This window comes from Halichoerus grypus, chromosome 1 (assembly GCF_964656455.1).
Source record: "Halichoerus grypus chromosome 1, mHalGry1.hap1.1, whole genome shotgun sequence".
NCBI classification, from domain to species: domain Eukaryota; kingdom Metazoa; phylum Chordata; class Mammalia; order Carnivora; family Phocidae; genus Halichoerus; species Halichoerus grypus.
The window spans coordinates 42,130,554-42,148,344 of NC_135712.1; the positions used below are offsets into that span (position 1 = coordinate 42,130,554).

The 17,791-nt window shown below is 34.6% G+C and overlaps 1 protein-coding gene across 3 annotated transcripts in view; it reads right to left on the bottom strand.

Annotated features, from left to right (window-relative positions):
* Positions 1-17,791, bottom strand: part of PROS1 (protein S) — a 63,061-nt gene that overhangs the window by 34,664 nt on the left and 10,606 nt on the right. For 2 of the 3 annotated variants that reach the window (XM_078060836.1, XM_036097324.2), the window contains exons 2-3: positions 8,678-8,835; positions 5,726-5,750 (exon numbers count right to left, since the gene is read on the bottom strand). In XM_078060836.1, coding sequence (XP_077916962.1) covers positions 5,726-5,750; positions 8,678-8,835 — 183 coding nt within the window. Of the gene's footprint in view, positions 1-584; positions 2,881-5,725; positions 5,751-8,677; positions 8,836-17,791 lie in introns of those variants that run through there. The other variant, XM_078060870.1, reaches the window with a different exon arrangement.

Genomic DNA, 17,791 nt, shown 5'->3' on the forward strand with positions numbered 1-17,791 from the left:
ACCCTCAAATCTGTAGACCAGAGTCTAATTTAAGTGTCTATAATTAAGTCAATAGATTAAGTTAGTGTTTCTGGCTGCTGCAGGCAACTTCTAATTCTCCCAGTGTTGCAGAGAGACTAATATAATAATATTTGTATAATGCCTCAATATTACAAAGTAGGTTTACTTCATTCATTTTATTCCTCACTATAACTCTGTGAAATTAGATACAGCAATCTGGCAGCAAAAACAGCTGAAATAACAGATAAATACTTATATACTTTAACTAGGAGACATTTAGTGTCAATAACATTTCTTAATAGTCTCTGAAGACAACATTATTGATAGATAGATAGATGCAGATATAGATACATCACTTCACTGTACAGCTAATCACAACTTACTAAAGAAGTGGTATTTTGATTATCTTTTGCCGAGTAAACAACCCCCAAAATTAGAAGCTTAAACAATCCCTCCATTTTGCTCATAATCTGTGGGTCAAATATTAGAAAGGATTTAGTTGGGTTCTTTGTCTCTGTGGCACATAGAGTCAGCCAGGGTAGACGAGATTGGAAGATCCAGCTCTCAGATGGCTTTTCACTCACATGGCTGACAGCTCAGGCCCCTTGGCATCTCTCTCTCCACATGTGGTCATACTTCAGGGCTTCTCAATGTGGTTGAGTTTCTCTTAGCATGCTGGTCCTACAGTAGCACTTCTTTCACGGCAGCTAGCTTCCAGGAGGAAGAAAGCAGAGGCTGCCAGGCCAAAGAAGAGGCATTTTGTCACCTGCACCACAGTCTATTGATCAAGGCAATCCCATGGTACATCCAGATTCAGGGAGCAAGGAGGGACTATATGTTTATGATCACTCCATGCTACTGCATATGAGTTATTGCTTCTAACTTTTTGCCTGTTAAACTTTACTCCATTGCAAGCAACCACCATTTTTATAATCCCCTCTACCCATGAAAGATACTTAGATTGCCCCCAACTTCCCACCTCTACAAGTTGAACTGCAATGGATATCTTCATGCGTGTTTCATTAGTACATGCGTAAGAAAGAGATACTGAAGAAGAAGATACAGAAGGGGTTTCAGGAATTGTGGGATCATCAGATGGGCAGGTCCTCTGTGGCTCTCCAGAGGTGCCTTCCCACTAGAGAGCATAACAATTTTTATACCTTGGCTTTCAGAAAATTTTTGCCATAATAGGCAAATAAATGATATCTCATATTATTTTTCTGATTTCTAGTGAGATGGAGTATACCTTTATGTCATTTAAAATTTTTTTTCCTCCTCTGAAAATGTTCCTTATTATTTATTAACTATTTTTCTATTGGCAGTTATTTATTGTTCAGGTGGGCTTGCAGAAATTGAAACATTTATGAATACCATCTCTCATTCTGTTACCTGTCTCTTAACCTTATCTTTTATGTCTCTTTTAAGAGAAGTTCCTAATTTTGTTGTAATCAAATTTACCAATTATTTTGTCTTATGGTTTGTGCATTTGCAGTTTTTTTCCATGCCGTTGATTACAAAGATATTATGTATTATTTCTTGAATTTCATGGTTTTGCTTTAACATTTTTTGTCTTTATTCCAGCTAGAATACACCATTACATTTGGTGGTAGTTAGGAACTCAAATTTATATTTCTGATTAGAGTTAGTCAATCTCCCCCACACCATCTTCTCAACAATTCAGTGATTTGTGGTGTCGTCTTTATCAAATATTAGGTTGGCATATATACATGGGTCTGTCTCTGAACTCTCTCGTTTCATTAGTCTATGTGTTCTTCTGACAATATCATATTGTTTTCTTTCTATAGCTTTGAATTATTAGTATTTGATGAGGTGCTTCTTCCCTTTACATTTTTAAATGTTTATTTAGACATGGGTGGACTTTTATTCCCTGATTTAAATGCTAAAGTGAACTTACTGAATTCTTTTAAAAAAATCCATCTGGAATTCTAAATGAGATTGCTTTTAATATATAGATTAATTTGGAGAGAATTGCTCTCCCTACAGTATCACTCAATCAAGAACATGAAATGTCTTTCCATGATTTCAGTTCATCCTGTATATTCTTAATTTGAGTTTTAAACTTTTCTCTGTAGAGGTCATATGAGATTTGTTGTTATAGCAGGAGGTATCATCTTTTCATTTTCTACTGGACTGTGTAAAGAACTACTACTGATTTTTATAGGCTAGTCTTAGAGCTATCCAAAAATCTCTTATGTGTTCTAATATATTGTCTATGGAGCCCATTTATTTCTAGGTATATCATCATATCAATTATAATTAATGACAGGTACATATTTTGCCCATGAGCTATACAGTTCTGTTTATTTTTCTTTCCTTATTGCATTGGTTGTAACTTCCAGTGCTTATCTTCTTATCCTTAATCATAAAGAGACTACATCTAAAGTTTAACCGGCAAGTATAATGTTTACTGCAGATTTTGGGTTTTTTTCTTCCTTTTTCCCTTCTTCCTTTCCTTTCTTTTCCTTTCCTTTTCTCTTTCCTTCTTTCTCTCTCTCTCTCTCTTTCTTTTTTTCTTTCTTTCTCTTTCTTTCTCTACTGTTGTGTGTATATCATTAGAGTGACCATACATGCCAATTTTCCCAGAACAGTCCTATTTTGTTCTTTTTTACCTGGCATTTATCTATGGTAGTACTGGTCCTGGACAAAAATATCAAAATTTGTAAATTATATGGTTATTCTGTATAACCTTTACCAAGCTCAGAAAGTTCTCCTATAATCACAGTTTGCAAAAAGGTTTTATATTAAATGCTGAACTTTATCAACTGCCTTTTCTGTATGAACTGAGGTAATAATACACTCTTTATGTGGATAATTAAATTGATAGATTTTCTGATGTTAAACCATTCTTGAATTTCTGGAATAAACCCTTAATTTATTATGATATATTATTTTTAATACACTTTAGATTGGATATCATTTTATTTAGAATTAATTTATAACTGAAAAGGAATTTTATTTTTATTTTTATTTTCTTGTGTTGTTCTTATCTGATTTGGGAATCAAGATTACACCAACCTTTCTGAATAAGTTCACAGCATAGAATCTTATTCTCTCTTCTGGGACAATTTTATAAGAGAAAATTATCTATGTTGGGCTTATAGTATTTCTTCTTTTTATCCTACACTTTGTGTTTTGGCATTTCCTTTTTCCTTCTTTTTCTTTTTCCTTAATTATTCTTACTAGAGGTCAATCTAACTTACTAACCTTTTCAAAGAATGAGATTTTGCTTTTGTGAATCTTCTTTTTTGTTTTCCTTCTTGCTACTAAGAGTTTGCAGTATTGTACTTTTAAAATTTTTTCTGGATTTGTATGATTAGGTCATTTTTTAAATACTCCAAACTGTCCTCTTACTGCTGCCTCAGCAGTCAGCACCCCACTTCCCACACACACATACTAGGTCAAGCCAGCCTTCAGTTTATCCATGGATTTCTCACATTTCTTGTTGTTTTTCATTTTGTTTTGTTATCATTAGTGTCTGGAATGCCAGTGTTTCTCTTGAGATGATTTTAAGAGAAGGAGTCAGCAGTCTGGGCTAATTCACCAACTTGGAAAGAACCAGAAACTAGAATTTATTTCTAATGTTTATATTTAGGCTCAGAACTTAGCATTTTTCCAAAGAAGTTTATCTTCCATTAATACAAAAATCCACTCTATCAGGTGATATTTTAAAGGCCCACATAAATAGTAGGGAGATTCGTTCTATTTTCTAAGGAAAGAACAGAACTTAAAAACTTAACATTTCTATAATGAAACCCACAAGTATTTTTTTACCAAATTCCATGTTTCCAATGCAGTACATAGGATATGTGGATAAACTGAAGTACTTTCTAACCCCTGAAACTCTAAACCTAAACACTGCCCACTGTGTGAGTATTAGTGAGCTAAGTTCTTGGGTGTCCCTGTCTCACTGCAAGGAGATTCCTGATAAGCTGGGGTAACTAGTAAAGTTAGGTTAGGTTTGCCAAGGACAGGATCATAAAGTTTTTCCCCCCCAATTAGGGCCATTGGCCTATAGAATATATACATCAAACGACGTAAAAGTTAAGTAGAGCATTTCTTTTCTGTTTTCAATAGTGGAATTCATTGCATATGCCTAAACTTAAGTAAAGACCAAAATATAAATTGTGAATCAAAAAATAAAACACAATAAAAAGTATAGTTCAAATTATGGGTTGGTTAAATAATAATACTTTACATTTGAATAAAAGTGTAAAGTAAAAAAATCTATCTACATACGTATACTTATTTGGTACTCCCAACAGGTCCGAAGTTAGAGAATATAATTATAGTGCACATTTAAATACAAAACCTGAAAAGCAAAATAACTTGCTTAACCTGACACAGTAGAAATTTTTAGATCTGGGAGTAGAGCCCACATCTTAGAGGTTTTGTTTTTGGTTTTTGGCTTTTGGTTTTCTTTTTTGTTTTTTTCACTTGGTTATTCTACCATGCTGCCAAATAAGACAAGCAAAGAGAAAAGAAAGTTGAGTAGAGCCAGAAAAGAGGAAGTTGAGAAGGAGAAAAGGAGAAAAAAGAAAACTATTTTATCTAAGGAATTTTCCCAAAGTACATAATGTTGTATTAAAAAGTTATCTATGGGGGTTACTGGGTGGCTCAGTCGTTAAGCGTCTGCCTTCGGCTCAGGTCAGGATCCCAGGGTCCTGGGATCGAGCCCCGCATCAGGCTCCCTGCTCCATGGGAAGCCTGCTTCTCTCTCTCCCACTCCCCCTGCTTGTGTTCCTGCTCTCACTATCTCTCCTTCTGTCAAATAAATAAATAAAATCTTTTAAAAAAAAGTTATTTATCTTTATCCAAACGTACTCTGTGATCAAAGGTATGTACTTCTAGAGTGCTGATGCCCACAAAAACAGAGCTTCATTACATGGACCTAAGAAACAAGGGTTAATACTATATTTTTTAATGCAAGCTTTTAATTTTTAATAGCCAAATATCTTTTTTATAAAATATTTAAACCCCTACCTAAAATTGAGAAGCTGAAAAAGTCTTGACATTCTATCTTTTCTCCACGTTAATTTAAATTATGATGATTTATGTCATAAGCTTTCGAGAGTGTAGAGATCTTTTCTTTCAGCAAAAGATAATCCATAAGTTCCAGTTATAGAGTAAACAAGCCTTAGGGTATAATGTATAGGATGGTGACTATAGTTAATAGTACTGTATTGTATATTTGGAAGTTGCTAAGAAAGTAGATCTTAAAAGTTCTCATCACAGGAAAAAAAAATATAACTATGTGTGGTGATGGACATTAACTAGACTTACTAGGTGGTCATTTTGCAACGTATACATACATATATTAAATATTATGTTGTATACCTGAAACTAATACAATGTTACATGTTAATTATATACCAATATTAAGATAACCCATGACAATTCATATGCTTCTAAAGAATGTCCTGATACTTAAATATAATTTATCATCAGCCCATGGACCTTTATGACAAAGACAAGAGAATGAAAAAGACTAAAAGTCAAAATGCCACACATTCATTAAAGAACCATTTCAAATTTGTCTACATGACCTTAAATAAAAGGACAGCAAAACTCCATATAAAATGAACTCTTACTCCCAAGGCTAATTAAATTATATTGGATGGAATAGATGGGTGGAAGATTGGACTTGATCAAATCTAAATTCCCTCCTATTTCTATGATTATTATGATTGAGATTCTTTGAACTTACCTAAGTATTTTGGATAAAAATAATCCTAGAAAGAAAGAAAAGAAAAAATACATCTTAGCAAGCCTAAATTTCACTATATAGTTAAAACTTAATTTTATAATGTGTTTTATATTAAATATGTAAATATATTACATATAATTATCATTTCCACATTACAACATTTTTGCTATAGTAAAATATGCCAGGAGTAGATAACTAATAACAATAAGCCAATAAGACACTTAGCTTAAATCAATATTAAGCAATAAAATCATGTTACAAAAGCTTCTAATTTGAAAACAGGTTCTACTGAAGATGTTACATGTAATATATGCTATTTATAAATCCTTTAATTTTTCCATAACAATCAGATACCCACTTGACACATTTCATGTCATGATGATTACATATGCCACATTTAATGTTGAGTAAGTGACATAATTTGAAGTGAATTAAAGTGAATATTTATCTTTTAGCATCTTATGTACATGTAATACCTTACTTATAAATTGGTTGTGTACCAAAAGTTTGTCTGTAAATCAGTAATTTGGACTAAGGAATGTACTTTTCCAAAGGGAGAAAAATGTTATAAATGATTTCTGAAGCTACGGTTCTTAGGCTGGTTTCCCAAAGCCTTCTTAAGCCATAATATATCTAATGTGTAACATTAACAGCACAAGAACACCTCACGAGAAACCAGTGTTTCTACACAAAAACATACTCAAGTAAGGAATATACCCCATCCAGTTCAGAGCCAAAGTCTCCACTCTTGCCTCCTCTCCCATATAAACCTATAGAACACTTGTCTACTCGTTTATAAGGATGGGAACTCCCACTAAGTAATTCAAACAGTGGTGTTTTCTTCTACAGAACAAAAGCCAGGAAGATAAGCAACAATGAATAGGTTCAAAAGGAGATGATGTAGGTGTGAGAGGAAGATACTAGGGACAGTGGTGAGGTGAGCAACCGGGTGGAGACTGGGAGTGTGAACTAGGATATTAGGGACGAGGACAGGGAGAGGCTGGGGCAGGATAGAAAATGAGAAGCAGGGGCGCCTGGGTGGCTCAGTCAGTTGGGCATCTGCCTTCAGCTTGGGTCATGACCTCAGGGTCCTGGGATCAAGCCCCGCATTGGGCTCCTAGCTCAGCAGTGAGTCTGCTTCTCCCTCTCCATCTGCCTCTCCCCCAGCTCATGTTCTCTCTTGTTCTCACTCTCTCTCTCTCTCTCTCAAATAAATAAAATCTTTAAAAAGGAAAAAGAAAGAAAATGAGAAGCAGTCACAAATGTTTCTTTTTCCTTGCCTTTCATTTCTCCCATTTTTTCTTTACTCTCTGTCATCCTTCTCTTTTGTATTTGAGACCAATGTCAGAAAGTGGAGGGGAGGAAGCACATAAATGAGTTTCCCTTCTCAACTAGTTTCCCTTCTCTCCACTATGGTCTTACACCTCACTCTCCATTTGCCATTCAGAGGCTAAGCTACAAGAACATACTTATAATGTTAGAAATATATACTCAAGTATTTATGGGCACTGTAATAATATGATATCTCAGGGATGCAGGCTTGCCTTAAATGATCCAGCAAAACAAAACAAAAATTAGACTGGGTGGGGTAGAGAACAGACAAAACAAGAATGGCTGACTGTTGATAATTGCTGAAGTCTGGGAAGGTATATGGGGGCTTATTAAATTGTCCCGACTACTGTGGTATATATTTAAATTTCTATAATAAATAATATTATATTATATTGTGATATATATGCACATCCTGCACAATAAGAGTACTAATCTGCTATATAGTGTGAAAAAAAATATTTCGTCTTGTCAATTGCTTATCCACAAAAAGCAACAAAACTGGCTCAATCCTGCAGAGTATTAAAAATTATTCTTTGGGTACCTTAGAAAAAATATTCTTAGAACCTATTAGAGTAGGTAGAAATAAAAGGATTAAAGAGGAACTCTGGAGAACACAAGTTGTTACTGTCTTGGACAAGTTCTCTAACTCTAGACAAATGTTCCTGCTCATTATCTCTCATCTAGTCTGATGGTCCCAGGAGCCATGGCTGAGCTAAAGGAGCTACTTTGTATATGTTTTCTCCCTCATTTCCTTTGGGTTACATAGTTCATCTCAAGAAATATATCTGAGGTAACCCTGATGGCTATTATATTTGAATTCTCAAGGTCATCTTCATCCTAATTTTTAGAGGCACTGTTTATAATCCTGTTTTCCACAGGGCATATTAGAAAACATCCTTCCCTAGGAAAATTAGGAGACAAAAGATAAGGTCCAGGGTCCCATATTTCTATATGATATTTAGTGGTCTTTATGATTAAATTCTTCTAGACTAACTTGGAAAAATTTATACACTAAATATATAAATTCTAACCCCAGGGATTAGTGATCATATCAAGTGGGTTCAGGAAACTTCCCAAGGCTTTATGGAAAAAATTATACTTAGGGAATACAGTACTGTAATGAATTCTTCAGTAAGCATTCACTGAGTAGCTATGATGTACCAAGCTCTGGATTAGATAGCCTTGTCTTCTAAAGCCTGGTTAAAAATGCCAACGGAAAGATTTAATGAAGTATAGTGATAATGCAGTCACACACACACACACATATTATGGGGAGATACCTTCTTCTCCACCTACCCAATACTACCAAATTCCAGTTAGGAAGAAAGTATTTACAAACCATGAGGTCAAGACCACTTGCTGATAATGAAGTATAACTGAATTATAGTTTGGTCAGAGCACATTGCTTTGACAATAGTGTCTTCCTAACAAACCCACTTTCCTCTGAAGTTACTTTTTCTGAAATGCTTCAGTGTTTACATGTAGAAGGAGATATACATAATCATTAACTTTAAAAAGGAACACAAGGGAACACGGACTCAAGCTGGAAATGTTCAGTCTTTAATTGTATGTCTAGGTATGTAATTAAATCTAATCTAATTAGATTTCATAAATTCTTACCGTTTCAGGGTCATTTTCAAAGACCTCCCTGGCTTCTTCTTTATTGCACAATTCTTCAATGCATTCTCTTTCAAGATTACCCTTTTTGGTTTCTTCAAACATAGAATTTGCACGGCGTTTCCTAACCAGGACTTGTGAAGCATGCTGCTTTGACAAAACTGAAGGAAAAAGTAAGTTTTTATGAGTAAGCTTTTCCTTTCTCCACCTAAAATATGGTATTTTATTAAACAGTGAGAATTAAAATCATTGTCTAAAAAAAATTTAAAAAATCATTGTCTAATTGTGAACTGCATAACATTTAAAATCAGTATAGAGAATTGAGAAGAAAAATATGCAGATACATAAGCACTTTGATTAACAACTCAGACAGCAAGTTTGGTGTGCAAGCTACAGCACTTGTATAATGATCTACATGAATCATTCAAGTTCATGCATGAGGCCAAACACACCAGACAATATTTAATGTTTACCTTATTATGACTACACTTGGGAAAAGCAGCATGCTGAAATGACTATATCAAAAGTTATAGCCACACATCTTTAAAGCTAGAGTAATAAGCTTTCTCAATTTTAATGGAAAACCACATGACCTCTGTAAAGATAGAGAAATGTGGGAGTACAGTCCAATCAGCTACTTAAAAGATACTTGATGAGCTAAAACATTTGATTTATTCATACAAAGGGAAAATAAAAATCTTTGGAAAAAAGGAAGATCATGTGCAAAGCACAAAATACAGAAGGCAAAGAGAAAAAATTTGGTAATATCAAATGCATAATGAATTTCAAACAGCTAAACAAACAACAACAAAAATAACAAAGTTCAACATCAAATGACAGATTAGAAGAAAATATTTCATAATATAGAATGGAGAAAATTACATCCAGAATGTATAAACAACTTTTGCAAATTAAAACAATAACAACAATAAGCCAATGGATAATAAGAATGTGTGCAAGATTAAATACAAAACAATATAAAGAAAATATAAAGAAAACACTATAATCAAAATCATATAAACATCACTAAAGAGGAAAATAAAAATGACCAATAAATACGTGAAAAGATGTTCACTACAAATTTTTCAATTAGATTTTTGCTCATTAAATTTGCACAAACTTAAAAGACTGATAACATCAAGTAATGGTGAGGGTAAGGGGAAACAAGTATTCTTGTATATCGGTGGTAGGAATATGTACTGGTAAGCATTATTTTAAGGTAATCTGGTAGTAGCTGAAAATTTAAAGCACACATACTCTTCAGTTCAACAATTCTGCTTCTAAGAATGTCCTGCAGATATGTACCTGTGCTGGAAAAGGTGTATATAGAATGTTTGTTGAAAAACTGTAATATCAAAAAATTAAAAACAATTTAAATAACTTTCAAGAAGGGAATGGAAAAATAAACTATAATACATCTGTACTGTGAATTAATATGCACTTATCAAAGAGAAGAAAGATATTCCTGTATTGAAGATCTTCAAGATATATTATTAAATTAAAAATGAAAATTGTGGAATGTCATACTATCACGTAACCCTATGTATACCAGCCATACTTGTAGATATGTAAATATCATGTGGACAGATACACAGAAAATAGTTTGGAAAGACACTCAAACTACTGATTGCAATTATGTTGGAAGAAAAGAATGGACAGCATGAAGCTTTGGCTTTATTGTTTTAGTATGTAAACAACACTACTTTTTAACGGAAAATTTTAAAAGCAAAAATAAAATCTACAAATAATTTTTAAATCCTGATTTAAACCATAATAATGCTTTCACTAAGATGAGTAAGTAATATAAACAGATAAATTTGTTTTTCTCTTTTTTATCTTATTACCTGGTGAAAAAGGCATACACAAAAGATGACAATAGAAGGAAGAAAAAGAAAAGCAAAAGGACTAATTAATCAAGTCACCATAATTATTAGTTGAATAACTGAACATCTTTCAAGAATGAAGTAAGTAATGTTATTTTATTTCTCCTACTTGCCAAAACAGAAGTTTAAATGTGATGACTAACTAAATAAATAGTGTTTGGGTTATATTTTTAACCCTATGTCTTACCATCTTTATCACTGTTCATTAAGATCAAGATTAAATCAAGGCTGTGTGTGTCTAACAGATGCTATTCTGTGAGCACATTACCTGCCAAGTGTATTACTGACTGATAAATGGTAGCCCTATCCACAATGGAAGAATCTGACATGGCCAATTATCTCATTTATTTGAAGTAGTTTTGAGGATCCTACTTTATAATAAATATGGCAAAAACTGAACTCTTCTGAACCTCAAAGCAAATATGTATCTTTCTGGGGAAAACAATAACATCTTTCTCTGGAAGATAAATACAGTGATGCGATAACAAAAAATCAACGTCAAATGCACTTAGAAAACTAACCATAAACATCACTCTTTTGCATTTCTTTCTTATGGAATATTAAGTTTTGGAATTTAGATCTTAATATTGACATTTAAGAATCTCTCTTCCCCTACAAGTGACCCCACTGCAGGACACAAACCAGGTTTGATAACACGTACTATATTCACGTTGTGAAAGGGGAAGTTCTCAAATGTCCACAGAAAACTAAGGTGTACATTTAAAGGAATGCTCACGTAAGTTTATAGAAGGAAAAGGAAACAAAAGAGCCTCCATTATTTCAGAGAAGATGGAACTCACATAAAGAGCATGCAAGATAGTTGCCCTAAGTTATAGTGAATAGCAAAATTAGGACTTAGATCCCAATGTCCAGACCTGTGACTATCCATTACTATCCGCTGCTTCTCAAAAAACAGTCAGAGGTTTCATTTTCTCCACTGATTAGAGGAATCTTAAAAAAGGAAACTGTTACACCTCTACCCTAAAGGATAATGAAGTTAATAATAAAAACCTAATTTTGTCTAAATTTGAATGCTTGTATTTTATTTCCTCTAGGCTCAAGCCAATAATGTTTTAAATTGGCATGGTACTTAATAATTTTCAATGTGTATATTATTTCATTTGATCATCACATAAATAATGCCATAAATCAAAGGACAGAATTATCATCCCCACTTTCCTTGAGTTACTTGAAGAAAATGAAGCTGAAAGAGGTTACATGACTTGGCCCAAGGTCATAGAGCTAGGATGTGCTGCTAATGCGACAAGAATTTAAATATATCCATCCTCCTAATCCAGTGCTCTTTCTTCTCTATATCTGCCACTCAAATGCCAACAATGTACTTGATTTTAAAAAAAAGAAATTATGTGGTTGTGGCATGGACAAGTTTGATATCTTAAATAAGACATTTACTGTCCTTGGGGCACCTGGGTGGCTCAGTCGTTAAGCTCTGCCTTCGGCTCAGGTCAGGATCCCAGGGTGGAGCCCCGAGTCGGGCTCCCCGCTCAGTGGGAAGCCTGCTTCTCCCTCGCCCACTCCCCCTGCTTGTGTTCCCTCTCTCGCTGTGTAGCTCTCTGTCAAATAAATAAACAAAATCTTAAAAAAAAAAAAAAAGAAAGGAATTTACCGTCCTTTAGAAAATAAACCCATCCATTTAACAAATGTGCTTTCAAAGGAGTCTACTATTCTTTGTCAAAAAAAATATAAACATGACATCACAGATCCAAATTAAGAACTACAGAACTGTAGGATGAGAAAACTATGTGGGTTAGAAGTGCTTTTAGGGGAGCCTGGGTGGCTCAGTCATTAAGCATCTGCCTTTGGCTCAGATCATGATCCCACGGTCCTGGGATCAAGCCCGCATCGGGCTCCCTGCTCAGCGGGAAGCCTGCTTCTCCCTCTCCCACTCCCCCTGCTTGTGTTCCCTCTCTCGCTGTCTCTCTCTCTGTCAAATAAATAAATAAAATCTTTAAAAAAAAAAAAAAAAAGGAAGTGCTTTTACCAGCTGCCTCAGTCTATCTACCCAAAAGCATGCACCCTGCCAGACTGCAGGAATGTCTACAAAGTTCCATTATTTATCATAATAGTCATGGCATATAAGCAAGTATATGCCATTTTTACATTATCTCCTTTAATACTAATCACAACTGTTCTAAGTAGACAGTAATTTTCCCATTTTATGCATGAACAAACTACAACTCAGGGAAGTTGAGTTAACCTTACCAAGCTCACACAGCTGAGAACAGAAGCCTGCCTCCAAAACCTGTTTTTCTTTTGCATTACTACACTGTCTCTAATCACTTGTTTCACTTCTTTGGATTAAGAAGTTTTTCAAGAAAGTCTGTTAAAACCTGAGTATTGTTGCTTGAAAAGTGTTACCTTCAGATTCATATTGTTAGGTATAATGTTTAGTTATGAGTCTTTCAAGTTAGAAGAATGACTGAACTATTCACATTTTTAACTTATCTAAGTCTTCCCTCTTCAAAACAGTGACCATAGCAGGTTGAACAATTATGTCAATAACATAGCCATTGTTCAAACATTAACTGGAATTCCTTTTTGAAATTGTCTTAACAGCTTTCATATGTTCCCTTCGATATTTTCTGTGGGGGCAAATCTCTGTTTTTTGAGCATAAGATTTGATTGTCTTATCCTCAAAAAAGTCACTTATTGTTACTGGTACTTCATAAAAGCACCTGTAAATAAAGATAGTGGAGTTAGCACTGCCTCTGGTCAGAGGAGAATTTCCCAGTGTTCAATTCAGTTCCACCTGGTCAAAGGGAGGTCCTTTCCTGAGGCCCCTCTTTTCCCACTGAAGTGTTCAAACTTGCCACCCTCTGTTCAGGAGTTGGTTAGGACCACTGATCTGCAGGTTGCCCAGTACTGATCAATCAGAAGAGAGTGAGGTTGCAGATGAAGGAGATACAAGCTTTGGGATAACCCATCCTCTGAATCTTTTCATTCTGCTCTCTTGTCCTTTGCCAAGATGGTTCTCACATTCCTCCTTCCAAAGCTCATCTCTTTTTTAGTTCTGCTTTCTGTCTCTCCTTTTCCCAGGCCCTACTTGTCTGTCATCCCAAGAATGAAGAACTACCCCTAAAAAAAATGCGTCTGAGAGAAAATCTCTGGCTAGAAATTGGGTTGGCAGAGTGTTTGAATCTTTGTTTCTGCTTCAATGTGGGACGAAGCAGGGGAAAATTGTTTTCAATGTACAAATAGAACAACTAGATAATACTTTGAGATGTAATTGTGCTTCATGTGTGTCAACTGTTGAAATGGCATGTTTTTAGTCAAAGCCTGAAGAAAAACAGAACTGCATGTAATATAGAAACACCGTTAATTAATAATGATGGGAAAACATATGTCCAGATACTACTAACTCTATTTAAAATACTCACATAGTAATCAAACATAAAATCTTTTGTTTTTTTCATAAAGATTTCTATCATGGAAGATTTCTAATTGAGGAGGAATATTTAAAAATGTGAAGACTGCAAGGACTATGAAAACCAAAAGATAGATTTTTAATTAGGCATTTGTTGGCCTATATAATTATTACCAATTTTCAGAGAAGCTTGTGTTAGACTTCAGGAAGAAATGCCATGTCTGGATGCATGCTACACTTCAATCTTTTTTTAGTTAAATTTTTAAAGAGAACTACTACACTTGCTTTCCTCTCAAGTTCTTATTTTTGTTTATATTGAGGACTAGGCTGCTGAGCAACTGAGTGTTCTCATATTATTATGTTAAAGGTTAGAAAAGTGTTAGAAAAAGTATTCTCTAAAGGTGAACTATATATGCATCCATTCTTCAAGAGGACTAAGCAATAAATAGGCTGATGAGAAATACTTTAAAAGAGTCAAAAATCATAAGGAATAGATCTGGATAAGAATTTAAATCTGGGAAAGAAAAAGAGGAAATAATCTATGAGTTATATGTTGTATAAAGGTAAGTCCTAAAACATTGGATTAAAAAAGATGAAGACTGGCGTTTATTTATAAGTAGAAGAAGCCATTGGTGCCATTAAAAAAAAAAAAAAAAAATGTGACTATCAACCCCCATTCTGGCTGAGTAGGGAAACAATGCCTGAACTGTTTAGCCACAACAGGAGTGACATGGACCTCTCCTTACTCTGAGATTTAATTATAATTTTAATTCACAGTGCCTAGTCTAGAAAAAGAAGAATAAATCAAACACTCTGCCATTGTTTCCCCAAGGTTAAAACCTTTTGATTGTGGCCATAGACAGAGAAAGTGGTACTTATCTGTTATTCCTTCCAAAACAACAAATACTTCTACCCAAAAGACAGAACAGGCAGCTTAATAATCCCCCCCAAAACAAACAAAACTAACAAAAAACCCAAACACAACATTAATCATTTCTTTCATTTGATTTGTCTGCTGTTGGTGAGTGATAAATTATAGTACTCCGTTTGAAGGGACTCAGAGTTCAGATTTTGGCAAGGCAGGGAGAGGGATTTGCTAGCCCTCTCTTTCCTTCTCCAGATAACTACACCGCAAACTGGCTATACTTCCTGAGGCTCCAGCAGGAGGCCTCCTTTATGACGTGCAGAACATCTTCCACGCAGTCGGTTTTCCTTGTCTTTTTCATCTCCGACACACTAGGACACCAGAACAGCATCTGCTTTTGACATCATGTACCAAGAGGTAACAGCACAGGAAAAGTTGTGTTTTTGTTTTATTTGACCTATTTGTTAGGATAGCATCAATTAATATTATTAGTTCACTGGCCTGTGTCTGTGTTTATGTTTGGAAAAGCAACAGGCAAACTGTTCCTGGACATTTTTAAAGGCAACAGTGAAAGAGTTGACCTAATTCTGCACTATCCTACTTCCTTCATATCTCCCAGATATGAAGCAAGGCTTAGAAAGACTCTGGATACATCCCTTTTGACTCTTAAGATACATTATTTTTAAGTGCTGATGTGGAAATGAGATTATTTGGAATATTGGTATAGTATTGAGTAGGTGCTTATAATTCAATTTCTAAATTTCTGCCAGACCCTCAGAATTCCTTCTTGACTTTCTAAAAGGCTATAAGACACAGTCTAAATAGCAATGGAATAAAATAATTTATTAAGGAGAGAGGAGAAAATGATTTGGATAAGGATTTGGGGAAGAAGGATAATAAAACAAGTAATAAGGAAAGGTACATTTAACATACAGAAACTCAGGCCCACTTAAAAAATTGGCCACAAAGTAAAATAAACCTACTTCTCCTCTTCCACAGTTACAAAAAAACAAAAAACAAACAAACAAACAAACAAAACACACACAAAAAAACAGAACTTGTGTTCTACTTGACAAGGCATATGGACTGAATCTGAATGTTTGGCATTATGGTCTGAATGTTTGTGTCCACCTTCCTGAATTTATATGTTCTAGGGGAAATCCCCACTGTGGCTGTATTTGGAAAAGGGGCTTCTAAGGAAATAATTAAGGTTAAATGAGGTCATGAGGGTGGGGCCCCAATCCTACAGGATTCGTGTTCTTATAAGAAGAGACATTAACGAACTCTCTCCCTGTAAGCATACAGACCCTGAGGAAAGGCCATGTGAGAACATAGTAAGAAATCAAGGTCTACAAGCCAGGAAGGGAGCCCTGACTAGAAACTGAACTGGTCAGCACTTTCATCTTGGGACTTTCCAGCCTCCAGAACTGTGAGAAAATAAATTTCTCTTGTTTAAGCCATGTAAACTATGATATTTTGTCAGACCAGTCCAAGCAGACTAATATGTAAGGCAAGGAGGTTAGTGACTATTTCTAGCTGCTCTTTAAAGTTAATGGATGAACTGAAAAATAGAATGGACTACTTCTCCCCCACCCCAAAAAGGTCACCCCCATTTTTATTCCTATTGCATTGACAAAGATTTAAAACGAAGTTAATGTTCAATGTTGGCAAAGATGAGAGCAAGTAGGCACTCTTAAATATACTTTTAAAAGCAAATTTCCAGGGAGAAATCTAACAATATGTATTCAAAACCTTTAGATATTCAGCTAATCATTAAATTTCTAGGAAATTAATCTGAGGAAATGAACAGGACATATGTAAAGAAATATGTATGAATATGTGCATCACAATTTTATTGATATAAGCAAAACATTGGAAATAATCTAAATTTCCAAACATATATTTTTGATTAAATATATTATGATGAACATATATGAAGAAAAACTATAAATCTATTTTAAAGTATGACAGATTTTATTGACATGAAAACCATCATCATATTTTTAGGTGAAACATCAAGTTAAAAATATTAGAAAAAAATAGTATCACAGCACAACTCCATTCTTGTATTATGTATTTTAATTTCTAAGAATATACATATATATGCAGACAAAGTTGCCTAGAAGAATATAGAGCAAAACATTACTTTGGCTGGTGGGACTACAGATGCATATTTTTAGTGCATATCTGTATTCCCAAACTAGATTATATTAATCATGGATTACTTGAATGGTTTAAAAATGTTAGGGAGTCAGTAGGATATAGTTAGTAGTTTAATCTAAGTCTCTGTCTCTCAAAAAAAAAAGTTAATAATAATTACCATTATTTAGGATGAGAGCCAAAATGTAGTTGATTTAACAATAGGATCACTGTTAACAGTCCCAATCACCAAGACCAGTGGGAGGGTGAGAAGGAAGAGAGGAAATAGAGACTGCTAGAATAAACCACTTCCTCAAGAAGTTCAAATGAGAGCAGGAAGAGAACATGGGATAACAATTCTTGGTAGAGGGTGAGTAAAAGTTAACATTTTCCTAAAGTTGGGAAGGTGCATCACAGAACAGCTGTGACACTCCCTGAGAAAATGCCAAATCTGCCATTTTTTTATTATTTATTTTTATTTATTTGACACAGAGAGAGAAAGAGTGAGAGAGAGAGATAGCACAAGCAGGGGGAGCGGCAGGCAGAGGGAGAGGGAGAAGCAGGCTCCCCGCTGAGCAAGGAGTCCAACGTGGAGCTTGATCCCAGGACCCTGGGATCATGACCTGAGCCGAAGTCAGACGCTTAACCTACTGAGCCACCCAGGCGCCCCTAAATCTGCCATTTTGAAAGATGGAAACTATCACACAAAAGCAGGAAGTTGTATTTTTACCATTTCTATGAAGATTTAAAAGCCATTGTTTTTGAATGTGTCTTTTTTAAGTCCATTCCAAAAAATGAACAAGAGGACTAAGAAGAATTATACTAATGGCCTAGAACTAGTGAGA